The 15,728-nt window shown below is 42.9% G+C and overlaps 1 protein-coding gene across 1 annotated transcript in view; it reads left to right on the top strand.

The window, feature by feature from the left end:
- Positions 1-15,728, top strand: part of SUSD3 (sushi domain containing 3) — a 30,153-nt gene that overhangs the window by 11,197 nt on the left and 3,228 nt on the right. The window contains exons 2-4 of the mRNA XM_053954162.1: positions 2,605-2,793; positions 4,961-5,108; positions 7,993-8,160. Coding sequence (XP_053810137.1) covers positions 2,605-2,793; positions 4,961-5,108; positions 7,993-8,160 — 505 coding nt within the window. The remainder of the gene's footprint in view (positions 1-2,604; positions 2,794-4,960; positions 5,109-7,992; positions 8,161-15,728) is intronic.

The following is a 15,728-nucleotide window of genomic DNA, read 5'->3' as shown; positions in this document are numbered from 1 at the left end:
AGTTCTCCAAAAGCATTTTTAGAAGACAATTGATGATTAAAATTAGGGCAAATTTTATGCAGAAAAGCTAAATCTCAGCTTGGTTGAAATTTCAAACGATCATTCTGGCAAAACTCCATCTAGGCATTTCAGTAAATGCATTTGTGAAAAGCAAAAAGCAGTGACACATTTAAGTTTTAGACTTTAGTGGGAAGAAATGGTATTGAGAAGCTCTTAAAAGAAGAACAGCGTTTCTCCTCTGCACAAGTGCAGGTACATGAAGTTGTTGATGAACTTTCACCTCAGATACAGAAGGTTTTGGATGTGTAGCTCTCATTGAGAGGCACCTCTGTTGGTTCCAGCCCCAAATACATTCATATGGAAATGATTCTCTGGGTATGATCCATGATGCTGTTGCAGCCCAGGGCAAAGCATGGAAATACCCACATTTTCAGGGGATGCTGGCTAGTAGACATTTCTGTAGAACTCAAGTGGAGCAAAAATAATTTAAAGCCCACAGTTGAGGAATGATGCTGACAAGGTCACTGCCATTCAGAGGTTTAACATCTTGGCAGACACCATCTTGGGCAAGGACAGGACAGGGAAGGTTCAAAACACCCCAGCAGCTACAGCTGCATGTGTTACTCAGGATGGTCAATGCTGGATTAAATGAAATATGTCTTGAAAGAAAGGATCCACTGCCAAATTATTTGTTCTTTGGAGAACAAAGAGTGAACAATGAGTCCAGGTAAACTGGCAGGTGTACTAAATGCCTCTACTGAGGCTGCATGTGGTGGCCCAGCAGGTGTGCATCAAGTCCAATTCAGTTCTAATTACATTTTGCAGACAGATTGTCTTGTGCAGCTACAAGAGTCACCAATGTGAACTCTAATAATGTGGTCCGAGCTCTAAAAATAGTCTTGAAATTGTAAAATGAAAAAAAAAAAAAAACCCAAACCAAACAACTATATGTAAAATCTTTATTTTACAGATTAGGACAATGTTTTCTCATGGTAAACCACAGAGTAATTAAAATAAAAAGAAAAGCCCAAACTCATAACACTCATTTGGAGTGAGGAGGAAAATTGTCCAATACATCCTGTATGTTCCTGGAATGGGATGTGGGCGGGAAGAGGTGAAGAGAAACCAGTCCTATAGAAAATATTTGCTCTCATTGAGGCCAATTGCTGCCATAGTAAGTGGCTGAAAGAAGTGGCAAAATAACCAAAAATAATCAGCATGGAATTAAAGATCTGTGGTTTTAAAAGCTAGTGCTTGGTGCATATTACTCAGTAGATTAGCCTAGTAATTGTTACTGGGACTTCTGTTTGGTCTTTTGCTGAGATTCTTCTGGGTTTGTTTTCCAGGGACAGGGAGTTTAAGAGCATGAATTGGAGATAGATAGGTGGGACACCTGCCTGCTGTGGTATGATCTAGGGGCTTAACAACAATAATGACATGAGGGAAGTTTTAGCATTCAAAATAAAATAGATTTGCTAACAACATGTGGTTCCAACAAGATGTTCTCATGGAGGCTGTAATTTCTTTTTGCCTGTAGATGTGGAAAATATATTTTCTCTCTTTTAATATTTTTGTGTGTTTCATCACAGCACTATGCCTCTAGGTTTTCTCAAGTCATTTGGAAATCAAGTGAAAAATACAGAACTTAGGCTCTGATGCAGAAGCAGTGCTGGTATTCTGTAAATGTTAAAAATACCTGAGTTTCTACATTCTGTCAAAGCACATGTACAGACCCAGAAAAAGTATTTGTTACCTTTGAAGTTATCTAGATGTTATATGTTGTTTTAATCACCTCTCGTCGAAAGTTCTGTTTAAAATTAGTGTGAACAAGGAATGTTGTGACAATAAAACATAGTGTATTAAGTTAATGGCTGACATTATGTGGCCAAGGGGATAACTGCTCCACAGCTCAAAGAGCAGCTGTATAAACAACAAAGTAATAGAAAAGCGGAATGAACAAAAATATATTAAAAATTAGTGATTTTCTGTAAAGCAGACTGTCACTTGAAAAGGGAGATGTTATATGTGTATGTCTTTCTATGCTCTTCCCTGTGGTTTTGACCCCGCTGGCTCCTTTCAGCCAAGCCAAACAGACATGCAGTGCTTGTAAAGATAAGAAGTTTCAGTCAGATTATGCCAAGATGCTACCAAGTAAGCTAAACTGCATGATCAGTCCAGTAGATCTTGGAAATTTGTGTGGGGGAAGACACGTAATGAATACTCCCAGCTAGCCTGAGTACTAAATTAATCAGAATGCAACAACACAGGGATCCACAGGGGACCGTACCACTCAGAAATTGCCTTTTTAAAGTGTTTTTAGTGTTTTAGTGTTCAACGTGTACCAGTCTGAGGAGATAATATCACAACATCAGTTGCTTAGTACTGGGGATGAGGGGGATGCTGGGGATGAGCTGTTGAATGGGCACTGATGGAGGGTAGCCATGGGCTGATGCTTGGCAGAGCAGCCAACATCGGCCACCCCGAGGTCTGGTATTTGTTTTGACCATTAACTGTGACTGATTTACAGTTTGATGTGAATAAAACTTCAGTGGATGGCTTCACTGTTGGCGGCGGCGCTGCATTGTGTCTGTGTTTGCTCTGCAGGGCAGTGCAGCCGCCTCCTCTCGCCCCAGCTCGGCTCACTGCAGGTCCTTCACGGCAACGGCACCGATGTGGGAACAGTGGTCACGTTCCAGTGCTCCTCCGAGCACCAGCTGGAGGGACCGGGCATCGTCACCTGCGTTTGGAAAGGGAACAGCACGCAGTGGACAGCCGGAGTGCCCTCCTGCAAGCGTAAGGTTCTTCCCACACCGTGCCCCTCCTTCTGGGATGCGGTGCGTTCGTTTTGCTCTGCCTATCCTGCAACGTCAGGATTCGTTCTAGATCCCTGTGCAAAGAAAGACAAATTCCGTTTTCTTCAAAGTTGCCCCACTGATGGTAATTCCACTCCATATATGTTCTGACATGCCATTATCACGACACACAAAAAAGACTCTGTTGGATTCATCCCTGATCTCCTGTATACAGCTAAAAGCTGTATACTTCTTTAGAGAATGTATGGGTGTCTCGGTTTAGAGACAAGTTTAGGAGAAAAACTCTCTGGAATGAGTGTTTCGTCAAAAAAAAAGGGTTCCAACAATCCCTTTGCACCAATAAGAAATGAATATTAGTGGATGAAAGTGAAAAAAACCAACCGTTTATTAACAGACTGCTTACACGGCGCGGGAGAAAAAGTAAATAAATGCTAGATATTGAATTGTCAGACCTTAACACACACACCCTCCCGGCCCCGCCCCTTCTGCCCCGGAAAAAAAAAACCCAAAACGCCAGAGCAAGATAAAAACCCACAACGGCCGGCAGCCGGGCGGGGAGAAAGGTGATACCAGCTTCTGTCTCAGGGAAGAAACCAAAAGGTTCACGCAGCAGCTCGGGCAAACAGATGGGAACCCGGTGAGTCTCTGGTGTTGGTCCACTGTCCACAGCCACAAGCGGTGAAGCAGATGTGCTTTCCCTCCCCGGCTCGGGCTTTTTCCCAGGTCTGGGGGCCAAAAAGGAGCAGCCCCTCTCTCCAGCCGGGCCCGGCCGATTCTTCTCCTGGCACTTTTTCTCTCTGATCTTGGACCAAAACCGAGCTGTCCAATTCACCTCGAAAAGCAGCTGAAGGATTGCTGCTGCAGCCTTTCCAAGCCCAGGAAAAAGCAGGGAAAAAAAAAAAATCAAGACAAATTTCCAACCCCAAACTAACCAAGCAAAATCCAGACTGCACCACACCCCCAGACGCCGGGGCAGTGAGGCTATGAAAAAGCCCAGCAAAGGGCCCCAAAGCTCCCCCTTTCTCCGGACCCACCTTAAAGATATAGCAACTATTTTGGGGCATAAAGCAGACGATCAGCAGACTGTTATCATAAATTACCCCAACACTATGGGAATGACCAACTGATGTGCAAGTATATTTGAGAACCTATTCTAAGGTTGTTACTAGTCTGACCAGAAGTAGACCCAAGTAAAACTTGGTACCTCTGAGCTTTGAGGTGCCTCAGACCTCGTGTCATTTCAAATCCCCAGTGGATACATTGCTCTTACAGACACTTAGTGCTCTCTCTCACACTCAGCTATTCTTATCTTTTGTTTAGAGGTCCCATAAAAGAAAAAATGAGAGAAATCCTTCCCCCAGAGGCTGCAGAAATATAATGCTTTGTGTGGAGCTCAGCTGAACCATTTGTGATGCTGGTCATTGTGACACTGGGAGAATTAGCTGAGTTTTGAAGCAAGACATGTTTACTGCTCCAAGTGAGTTGGCAGAGATCTGCATTAGCTGTGCCACATCACATTCCTACTCCTCCTTTTGTCTTGATAACTCACTTCAGCATCAGATCCCTGTGAACACTCAGCCCTGCACATCACTTCTTCCAGACTGCATCCTTCCCCAAACAGAGGAAGACCTGTTGTTTGCTGCCTGCCAAAGAGGATATAATCCTCTTGGCATGGATCCTTTATTTCAAGACATATTTCATTTAACATATTTCATTTAATTACATGGAACTGTCTTTGCTCTAAATGGCTTCCTTAAGCCCATTTACCCATGTTAGTATTTGTTTCTGTAGCTTCAGTCCTTGTTAATAAAGAGTCTGCAGCTCATCTGCATTTGATCTGCTGACAGACTTGTGCTTTTAAATTACTGCAGTGCTAAGGGCACTGTGTTCAATTAATTGCAGTGGTGAAATACTTGTGAAAAATTCATTAGTAACTTATAAACAGGAGATGTTTACATAGTCCAGTTTGAGGCTTGCACAGGTCAAAGCTGAAGCCAAGATTCTCTGATATCTTGACACATAGTAATGTGAAGGTCCTCACTGAGCAGAAGTGTGAAGCAGGTAGGTTTCAGCATGGTTTAATGAAAATCCGAAAGATAAATTCATGCTCTGATCTTAGAAACGTTTCTGTGTTTGCTTTGCTGCAGCCATATCAAAATACGAGACTTTTGGTTTTAAGGTCGCAGTGATTGCCTCCATTGTGAGCTGTGCTGTCATTCTGCTGATGTCCATGGCTTTCTTAACTTGCTGTTTGATCAAGTGTGTGAAGAAAAGTGAGAGGAGAAGAACTCAAAGGTATGTCAAGAAGACAGTTTTAATAACAGTGTAAGAGTGTACATCATATGGACTCCATTGCTGTGATAACAAATGCTTCAAAGAATTTGCTGCTTGCAGCACTGCAATGATGTTAATTACTAAAAATCCTTAATTTGTAGGTCAAGCCTTAGGCATAGAGAGATTTGGAATTCCAGAGTATTTAAATACCTGCTGCCTGTTAGTATCAGATAACCTCAACACGCCTAGGCAGATCTGGATTTACCCAGGATTATGCAGGAGCTGAACACACAAGTCTTATTTTCTGGCACAGCATTTCTCTCCTCAAATTATTGAAGATTGGCAGTGTTTCCCCATTGTCTCGATTTTTTTTTTTTCCTTTTTTCCTTTCTTTCTTTGAACACTGCTGGGAAATGGAATCCCCCTGTGTCAGAGCCATCCAAGGCCTCACCATCTGCAGAGCATCCTCAAAGCTGTCCCAGCATGGGGCTGGAAGGACAGAGGATTTTGTCTTCTGGCTTGGAGCACAAATTGGTGGATTATAAACAGGAATAGGAAAACATCTTATTTTCAATCCAGTTCAATATAAAAGCTCAGTGCGGATAGTGTCAGCAGGAGCACATTTGCCTTTAGGCTGGAGCCAAGCTGCTGTTGCTCACGAGAGCACTGAGTGACCTACAGTCACTGCTGCAGAAACTGCAGAAACTGCTTCCTGCTTTCCAGAAACTTGGTTTCTGTCTCCCTTTTCTTGCTGGTTGTTCCCACCAGGCCCTCCAGTGGAGTGGAGGGAGACTGGGGAAGACAGTAGTGAAGGTTTCTATGCTGAGCTGTGATTTATCTGAAGCTGTGTGGGAACCAGCTGAAGAGGGAACTTCTGTCATTTGAAATCTAAGTGTAGCCAAAATAGAGATTTTCTGTTTCTCTTGAAAGATTATTTTGTGTCAAAAAATGAAAGTCATTAGTGTCAGTCATAATATTCAGGTTTTTACTGGTAGCATGAAATAAATTGCTTTGAAATGAAAGGTTAATTGACATTTTTGGAATTGCCACTTTTCTTTTTGATCAGACTATTCATATCACAGTCCTTGTTTTTCATTTATTTTAAATGAAGCTTTGTAAAAATGAGCCATTCTCATTATTGTGATGACTTTATATTTTTCCTCTTACAAAAGAAAAGCCTTCACACTGGACATAATGACCTGATTCTGTCATCAGGCTGAAAAATTATTTATTTTGCTGAGACTTTCTCAGTTCCCTGCTCCCCTGTCTCCTGAAGGAGCTGATCCATCCCATTGGCAACAGAGCCCAGCTCCAAGGAGAAACCTGGGGGCACTGCAGGCATTGTGTATCTTATCCCTTCTGTCAGAAAGAATTGGAAGTCATGTACTAGCTGTCCATGTCATGGGAGAAAAAGTAACATAACCCTGTTTGAAACTTGTCAGGTGCAGTGGCAGCATCTCTGTTGGTAATGGAGGTGGAAAAGTGGATTGACTTCTGAATGCACAAAGCATTAATCTGACAAAAAGCTGCAGGGTCGATAAGTTAATACAAAGTGAGAACTCTTGGGGAGAAAATAATGAAGTAAGTGTCTCTTAGACCAGAGCTGAAAGATGAGGTAATCTGTACCTATGGAGCAGAGAGGGTGTCCTCACCTTGACTGTAGCTCTGAGATCTGCATGTCTGCTTCTTTTAGCTCTTAGTTGGTCACCTGAGAGATCACCTCTGCCTACAAACCTGCATGGTGTCTAATGATCTTTGAAGTGCCATGTTGTGTTTAATAGAATCATAGAATAATTAGGATTGGAAAAGACCCTTAAGTTGAACTGTCAACACAGCACTAACACCATGTTCACAACTAAACTGCCACATCCACATGTGTTTTGAAGAGGGACGAAGGCTGCTGAAAGTCCTCCCACCATTCAGCCTCCTCATAGGTCTTGTCCCACTGAGGAAGCGTGGCTACTCTTTTCTTTGGAAAGAGCAGGATTGCATCCCAAGAAGACAGAAATGGCACCAAAATCAGCGTCACCAGTTCTTACAATTTCATCTTCTCCCATCAGCCAGTGAGAGTGTCTGTGAGTCTGTGAGTCTTAGACTTCTTTTAAAAACAAGAAAAGAAATGGTGGATATTTTTTTCTTGCCTCAGAGTTGCAGAGAGCCGCATGAAAACAGCTCTGAACATTTCCAAAAGAGAATTCTGACAGTGAGGGAATATGCCCTGTGCTTAACAAAGGCAACACTAACTGTCTCCTCCATTTTAAGTCAATATCTTTTCAACCTGCCTGGTGATTTTGGAAACATTAAGAATAGCAGTGATGCAAAAAGTCACAGAAAATAATTTTTTTTCCTGAAATAATTTATCCCATAAAATGGAGATGATCTGAAGTCTTTTCACACACAACAGGTTGTGGCCTGATGTCACTGTTGAAGGTCCATTAGAACACTGACACATCATCCCACCTTATATGACTTTTCTTATTACCTGTAGTCTGGAAAAACACTGAATCAAATGGACATAATTCTTGGAGGTTTGTTCCTTTGAACTATCCACTGGTGCTCATAAGAAGATTGTTCTCATTTTCTTGTTTGTTTGCTTGTTTTTTGAGGAGTGCTGGACAGTACTTAAAGTAACACTGTTTTACACAATAATATTTGTGTTATTGAAGAACTCCCTCTCTTAGGGTGTTATTTAAATCTCTACAAGCTTGGTTTACACATGAAGTTCAGCACGTGTTTAAGTGCTTTCTTCAGTAAACCTAGAATAAGATTTAAGCTCTAGAGAGTCAGGTCTGTGGTCAGATAACAGCTCAGCTGTACAGTATATCAGTATATAACAATACTGTTATATACTGTATATAGAAACAGTATATCACAATACTGTTTCAACTGCTTGTTATATTCACAGAGAAATTCAGCTGTGGTACCAGCTGAAGACTGAAGAACTAGAGCACATGCAAGCTGCTTACTTTGGTTTTAAGGGAAGAAACAATAACAACAACAATAAGAAACTCAGGAATACATCTGTATTTGGTGATGTGACTAACATGGCATATGATAACCAAGGCTTCTACAGGTAAGGCTGTTAACATAAAGTAGGTTTGAATGAGTTGACGGGATCCTGGCTAATCACTAACCAGAGCTAAAACCAGCTATGAGAGCAGGCATATCAGTCTGTGCACCCTTAGACAAAAGTCTGGCTATTTTGCATATGGAAAGTGGGCACTGCTTCTAATCAGAGATGGAAGTGTCATTAAAGGTGATTCTGAATAAAACTGTCCTGGAATTGATCTTGGAACAGATGTGGCCCTTATTTATACCTTGTTCCCTTTTTCCACTCAAATAAGAGCTGTTTAATCAAGTCATTCCAAATGATTTCTGTTCTTTAATTCTGTAAAATGAATAGACGTGTGTAGGAGTGACGGTGGGTGGGACGGTCAGGACAGATGGAGACGAGAGGTCTCTGCAGCCAGGGCTTGGAACTCGCGGTTCATTGCAAAGGGATTGGGTGCAGGGCCCTGCTGGGAGCTGCCAGCCACAGCTCGGGGCAGGCCAAAAGAGAGCTGAAAGAGCAAGGGAGGGAAGTTCCCGTTACAATACCATAAACCTTCTTCTGTGCTGAGTATTCTAATTTTCACTAACCAATCTAGTACAAGATACAAATCCTATAGCATTTACATACAGCCTGTAAGAATGATTACATTACCATACTGTGTTACATTTTAAACCTTAAAAACTACTCTTTGGACCCCTTCTGCCAAGCTAGGAGGGTCTGCTCTGACTGACCCTTGGACCTGTCTGCAAGCAGAGGGTGTTGTTTCATCAAAAGGGGATTACCTTCAGCCGGTCATACCATTGTTTTCCAGTTGTTCAGTAACCAAGGCTTGGTATCTCAAAGCTTGCTTTCATTTCAGTCTTGCTTATAGTTTCCATATTCTCAAAATCTTTTGCCAAGCAATCATATTTATAAGGCTTTCCTGTTTCATCTTCCCCAAAAGACATGCAAGGTGAGATGTGGGAATTCTGCTAACAGATTTCATGAAGACAACAAATGGCCTGTCAGTTTTGTATTTCACTTGCAAGTTTTTGGGTTTTTTGTGTGTGTGTAACAAATTAGGCTAAGTTTCCTCATCCTGTGTTTGTCTGGCTTACTGTGAACAGAACAGTGCAGGCACTGAGGACATGCAAACATGGAGCTGGGCTGTGCTGGGAGGACAGAATGAAAGGACACGTTACTTGTCTGGGTGATTGCTGTGGTACCATTTCCCCTCCAGTGTGAGGTGGGAATGTTGGCAGCCTGTGCCTGAAGGAAATCTCTAAACCTGGGTGGGTGTTGCTGCAGTGGTGAAGCTGTTACAGAATTGATTGTCCAAAGAAATAAATACAGGCATGTGGCATTGTTGGAAAACAGCAGCAAAACTGAGGGCAGGCAGTCCCAAAGGAAAGATTCCATATGTTTCTGCATATCCATGGTCAAGAATAAACCAAAAGAGAATTTAACCAAGACTCCTCAGGGAAGGTTCAGGCTTGACATGAGTAGGCATTTGTGTACCAAGAGGGTGGTCAGACCCTGGAACAGGGTCCTGGAGAGGGGGTCAGTGTTAGTGGCCCAAACTGGCATTGCTCAAGGGGTATTTGGACAATGTCCTTAGTAATGAGGTTTAGCCCTAAAGGGGTCAGGTGGTTGGATCCAATGATCCTTGTGAGTCCCTTCCAACTGAAATATTTCAGTCTAGTCTAGTCTAGTCTAGTCTAGTGTAGTCTACTGTAGTCTATCAGCACCCTATCCCTATTCTATCCTACCTTATCCTCTTCTTGTATTAAGGTTTCAGACATTTGGAGGAATTGCCCAATGCATCATGAGATCTCCGAGCACAGCAGCAATCCTGTTTGGTTTTTCTAGGCAGGAGCTGTCTGAAGAAGCACAGGGGATGAATCCTCTCCTCCCTGCCTTTTCCAGGGCTATGGTATATGCTGTTTTCTGCAACCCAGCCATGGGAAGAGGCTCTGCAGCCCACTTAGAAGGGGAAGTTGAGATGAGTGCTGCCCATGTCTGACAAGGGAGTGGGTGGAGGACAAATTCAGTCATTTTTACAATAGCTTTCTCTCTTTTCTTGAAGAAAACTCTTCTTGTAGCATATGAAGTATCTGGAAGAGTAAGAACTCCTCCACCCTTGAAGAAGACTCTCTTGAGTATATTTTTGCCTAGAAAAGGTTGTAGGTTGTGCTGCTTTTCAGACTTAATTGAATATATTTTGAGATTAACATTTTGATTCAGTACTTTAGGATCAAAATACTGTAAGAAGAGATGAAATAAAAAGCTAATTCTCTCAGGTAAGGAAATATAAAATAAAAATTCAATTATTTCAAGCGGGTAAGGTATTAACAAATACAGGTTTACTAAACAAATAAAGGTTTATAGACAAATTTAGGATTAAAATACTCTAATTAATTAAAGAGGTGCCTTAGTATGGTGACAAGATAATTTTGGATGCAATGAGGTGACACAATGTGGGTGCAGAGTGCTGATGTGCAGAGATTATAAATAACACAGAAGCCCAGCTGTGTGACTGTAGGAGCTCCACTGTGCTATTCTTGGACCTGGCTGCCACAAAATTAGAACTTTCTCCCCTCATGTTTGAAGCATAGAACAAACATCATGAATATGTAGTTTTGCAGGGAAACATTGAATTTTAGTGGCAACTGCTTTAATTATAATGATCCTCATTCTGACTGCTTTTCTGGTTGAAAAAATTGCTTTAAAATTATAAGAAATATGTGTACAAATACCCAGGATCATTAACTACAGAGTGCTGTCACTCCAGATGCCACTTCTTTCATTTGGATGTAAAGAATCATAATGAGGATGAACATACCAATTTTTAGCAGAAGGTCTTATATGCATGAGCTGCAAGTATTTACAGCATATTTGCTCTATTATATTATTGAAAACACTAAATAATGTTGAGCAGGGAAAAACAAGTTACAGGTCATGGTGCTGCTGGGAGGGAGGTGTTTCCTCAGCCTTGCTTCTGAGAAGTTCAGAGAAGCAGAGATAGCAGTTTTCTCTGTGGTGCAGAGGTTTGAGCCAGATTAGCAGAAAACAAGGGTCTGTGTCGAGGGAAGGGAGATTAGCTGTAGCCCTGGGCCTGTAGTTGGAACAATATCCATGAGCTTCCAAAGCAGTCCTCAGGAGGATTGCTGGGCAGAGCGCTTGTCAGCATGTTGGGAATGGTTATCAGAGCCTGACTGCAAGATGCACCAGGATGTGTTATTTGTGAGTCAATTATTTTCTGATGAAGAATAATACCTGACCCTGCAGTAACTCTGGAGCACTTGCTTGGGCACCCACCACCTGAGACAAACAGCCCTCTGCCATCACAACAAGCAGCAATGTGGGAGAGCTAGGACCAGGCATCTGCCCAAGAAGGCAGTTGTCCTCTGCTCCATGACAGGCACAGGGTAAAATATCAGTAAAAAGAAACTTAATGGCAGCTGTCCTTCCTCTGTGCCAGCTGCTAGTAGTGTTTGAGAGATAAAGGTGAAGGTCACTGAGACGTTATGTTAAAGAAACGGGTGTCAAAAAGAAGAGTGGGGTCAGCTTAATACTGGCAGGGGCTACGCTCATGGTCAGCTGTAGCTGCTCCCCAGGTGAAGGTGTTCCAGGGCTTGACAACTCTTTCTGTGAAGAATTTTATCCCAATACTCAACCTAAACCTCTGCCAAAATGACAGAGCTTAAGAAGTGCCTTCAGTTTTCAGCAAAAAGGCAAAGCTTCACAACAAACTAGTGCAACAGCCTCAGCACAGCTGCTGCTCTAGGAAGGTGAGGAAATGCAAATAAGCAGTTGCTCTGATAAACATCATTGCCAGTTTTTAAATCTGTAAAGAATTGTCCTGCCCATTGCTGTAATGTAAATCAATTAAATTTTAAGCATCCATTCAGGAAGGGGGCTGTCCTGTGCTTGTTTAAGTAGTTTGTAGCATTTACACTTGTTCTGTAAGTGAAGCCATCAGTTCCATAAAAAACACAAGGAAATGCAAGTGTTCTGTGCCAGAAATGGAAGCCTGAATCCAACTGGAACCACTTTTGTTCTGGCAAAATATGCACAACCTAGTCTAACATTATGAAAGCAAACAGCAAACCTTTCTGGCATGAAGAGACATTAAAGAACCAAGCACTCCTCTTTTGGAAACTATTTATATATCAGCATGTGTAGAAGATACTGTCCCCAGAGCAGCACAGCTAGCCAGTGTAAAAAAAATGCTGAGAGAGCTCATTTCGGTTTGCATCATCTTCCTAGTGATGGTCAGAAATAACCACACCTTGGCTCTGCTTTTCAGTGTAAAAGTCCTGTAACCTGTCCTGGAATAGATACTCCCTTGACTCTAGGGATGTGCTGTTTTTTTGTAAGGAAGAATTGATGATCCAGCATTTTCCACACTCAGGAGAACTGAATGTAGCTGTACACTAACTCCTTTTCATTCTCTGTCAGCTAAGATGACAATGAGAAAAAAAAGTAGTCCAGCTCAAAAATGCAATCTGAAGAGATTCAAAGAAATTTGGTGTGGTTTTTGGTTTAGTGTGGAAGCATTTGGAAGAAGTTATGCATTCCAAATTTGGACTGCTTAGAAGTGAATTATTTTTCACAGCTCTAAGTCACGTTACAAAACATTCTTTGATCTGACTGCAGAAGCTAGTCAACTGGAAAAGCCCATGTCTCAGTAGGCTTAAAGTCCTCCTTTCAGCTATTCACACAGCTGGAGCATATTACCAAGAAGAAAAAAAATCCTTCTGCAGAGAAGCAGGCTGGTATATTCTCCCACAGGAGATATTTTTAGTTGCTGAAATTTTTGTACCAGAGACCTTTCTGACTACAAGATGCTTTACCATTCTACCTGGCAAAAAGCAAATAAGGGCAATCCAACAACCAAGAATTCCAACTGAAAAGGTTTTGTGAAAAATCACAAAGCCAGCATGCTATTAGGAGAGGCAACTCAGCATTTTCAGCATCACTGTGGGGTTTAATGCTGCATCACATAGAGCATCCATTGATACAACTGTATGGAATTGATATAGTTCTCTACACGAATTGTTTGATTACATGGCACCATGAAGGGGAGGAGACCCAGCATAGGAGAGGGGCAGATTTCCTTTTCCTGCTTTCCCCGAAGCCTTGAGCTTCTCTATTCATGGAGTTGTTCTTTTTTTACCTCTTGTTTTTCCTGTGCTCTGTGTTCCCCATCACCACCTTTTAGAGGCTCAGATCTTCCCAGTACCTTTTGACATGCATGTTTCAAAGAAAGCTGAGACAGGGGAAGTGAGCTGTGGTTTCACCTTGGGGCCCTGTTAGAAGGGTACTATAAACTGGCTTTTAAGTGACCACCCATTTCTGAATTTCAGTCTTAATTGTCATCGCAAGAGCTCGAAGGGGGCATGTTCAGCAACATGTGCTTTCAATAGAGCTGCTATTATTGTTTTCATAATGCTTTCCTGATTACCCCAGGGTCTGGTACAAAGCCACTAGGCACACAGCAAGAGAAAATCCCCTCCCATCCTCTAGTATAAAAGCTGAGAGGCAGTGCCAGCACCAGGCAGCTTTGTGGCTGCATTCTCACACATCTTGGATGTCCTGTTAACAGTGTTTTCCCTTCAGCAAAGAGCAGCTCTCAAGTCACACAGAAAAATATTCTTGTGAATCCTCTAAATCCTATTGACAAATGCTATGATGGCTGTTCTTCTCCCCTGATAGGAGCTCCAAATTTTATCTGTCAGATAAAGGCTGTCCTTGTCAAATGCATTGTGCACTTGGCTGTGCAGCACCCAGGGCAGGTTTATATTGCCAGGTAAGGGTGCAGAGAAGGGTTCTGATCCTCTTGCTGTATCCCAGTTGGTAACTGGAGTTAAGGAAAGTTGAAGTGCTTGAAAAAACAGTCAACGCTCATTCAGGACAAAGTACAGAGTTTCCAAGGATGAGAGAGCAAACTGAAGACTCTGTCTGACTGAAAGTCATGCACACAGAGCAAACCCACTGCATGCACAGTTGTCCCTTGGTGACACTGCAACCCTCTTAATAGCTCTTCTTATCCTCTGCTGAGGTGAAACCCCACTGGCTTCACTGTCCTTCTGATGTCCTCAGGGTTTAATCTATTGCAGGGAAGAGTGGTGCCTACTGTCTCACCCTACACTTAGAGAATCACATAATGATGGAATGGTTTGGATGGAAAGGGGCCTTAAAGATTATCCCATTCCCACCCACTTGCCACGGGCAGGAACACCTTCCACTAGACCAGGGTGCTCCAAGCACTATCCAACCTGGCCTTGGACACTTCCAGGGATGGGGCAGCCACAGCTGCTCTGGGCACCCTGTGCCAACAGATGCCAATGTGTAGGGAGCTTGGCAGAAGAATGGTTAAACAGCAAGGGACATGAAACTGTAAAATTAGTCAAAGTATGAGGGAACGGTCAGCATGACCCTGGGTATAGAAATCAGGATAGGTAGAAATCAGAGTTTGCAAGAATCAGAATGCTAAAAACTGCTTGGTATGTAGAAATAGATAGAGAAGAACCAAAAAGTATCAATCACAAGAACAGCAAGAGCAACCGAACAAGGCAGATGCGCAAATCACACAGCAACCAATCATGAGCTTGGCTTTTGCAATATGCATGAACAAATTAACAAGTATATATAAACTTTGTAATTTGTTGCAATAAACTGAGACTTGATGATCATGATATCATGAGTCTTGTCTCCCGCGGCACTTCTCCAACAAATGGTGACCCCGACGTGATACGAGGCAAGGGCAGGAGAGGTGCTCCGTTGGGTTCGGGTCCTGCAGCTGGAAGGACGGCGACAGAGCTGCCAGTTTTTGCTCCGCGCCCTGAGTGACCACAGCGGTGGGCTCAGCCGATACATGCTGCCGAAGCTTGAAGGGGCCAGCAACGGTACCGACGCAACCATGGACAGGCAAGCAGCATATGATTTATTTAGTACTTTTCTTAGAAAAAGACAGGTTAGGGGGATTGACTTAGATAAGGATCTCCCTTCGCTCTTACATCATGCTCATTCTTATGGCTTTTTTGTAAACCCCCATACTGTTCATGAACTTTCAGAATGGAGAAGATACGGGGATAAGTTGTGGGAATTAGTGTTAGATGATGATAAACCAGGCAAGAAAATGAGTAAACTTTGGAGAGTGGTCCATAACGAATTGTTGATGTGTCAGGCAGAAAAAAGGGCGGTGGAAGGGGTACGAACAGCTCAGGAGAAAAATAAGGAATATGAACCCTCGCTTCTCTCCAGTGAGCCAAATCCTCCGGTTCTCACAAACTTTCCCGTCCCCATCTCTGCTTCTGCAATGCCTGTACCTCCCACAGACACTGGTGGCATTGAAGTGCGACCGTCAGCTCCCCCTTTACCCCCACCGCCGCGTCCCCCTCCAGGCATACAAAACGTTACTGTAGCACCCGCCCTGCAACATCCTCCGTCTCCCGGCCAGGAGCCTGTCCCTGGGGCAGAATCTGACCTCGCGGAGGCCATGGCTAAAGAAAGACGTGAGGTATGGGCTGCTGTCGCACAGGAGGGTATGCAGACGGGGGACGCTGAGCTCTTCACGGCAGCACAGGAAACCCTTGATTTTCCAG

The sequence above is a fragment of the Vidua chalybeata genome, chromosome 12 (genome assembly GCF_026979565.1).
Source record: "Vidua chalybeata isolate OUT-0048 chromosome 12, bVidCha1 merged haplotype, whole genome shotgun sequence".
NCBI classification, from domain to species: Eukaryota; Metazoa; Chordata; class Aves; order Passeriformes; family Viduidae; genus Vidua; species Vidua chalybeata.
Note: the sequence above shows the minus strand (reverse complement) of the source record. Positions and strands in the feature narration are given on the sequence as shown.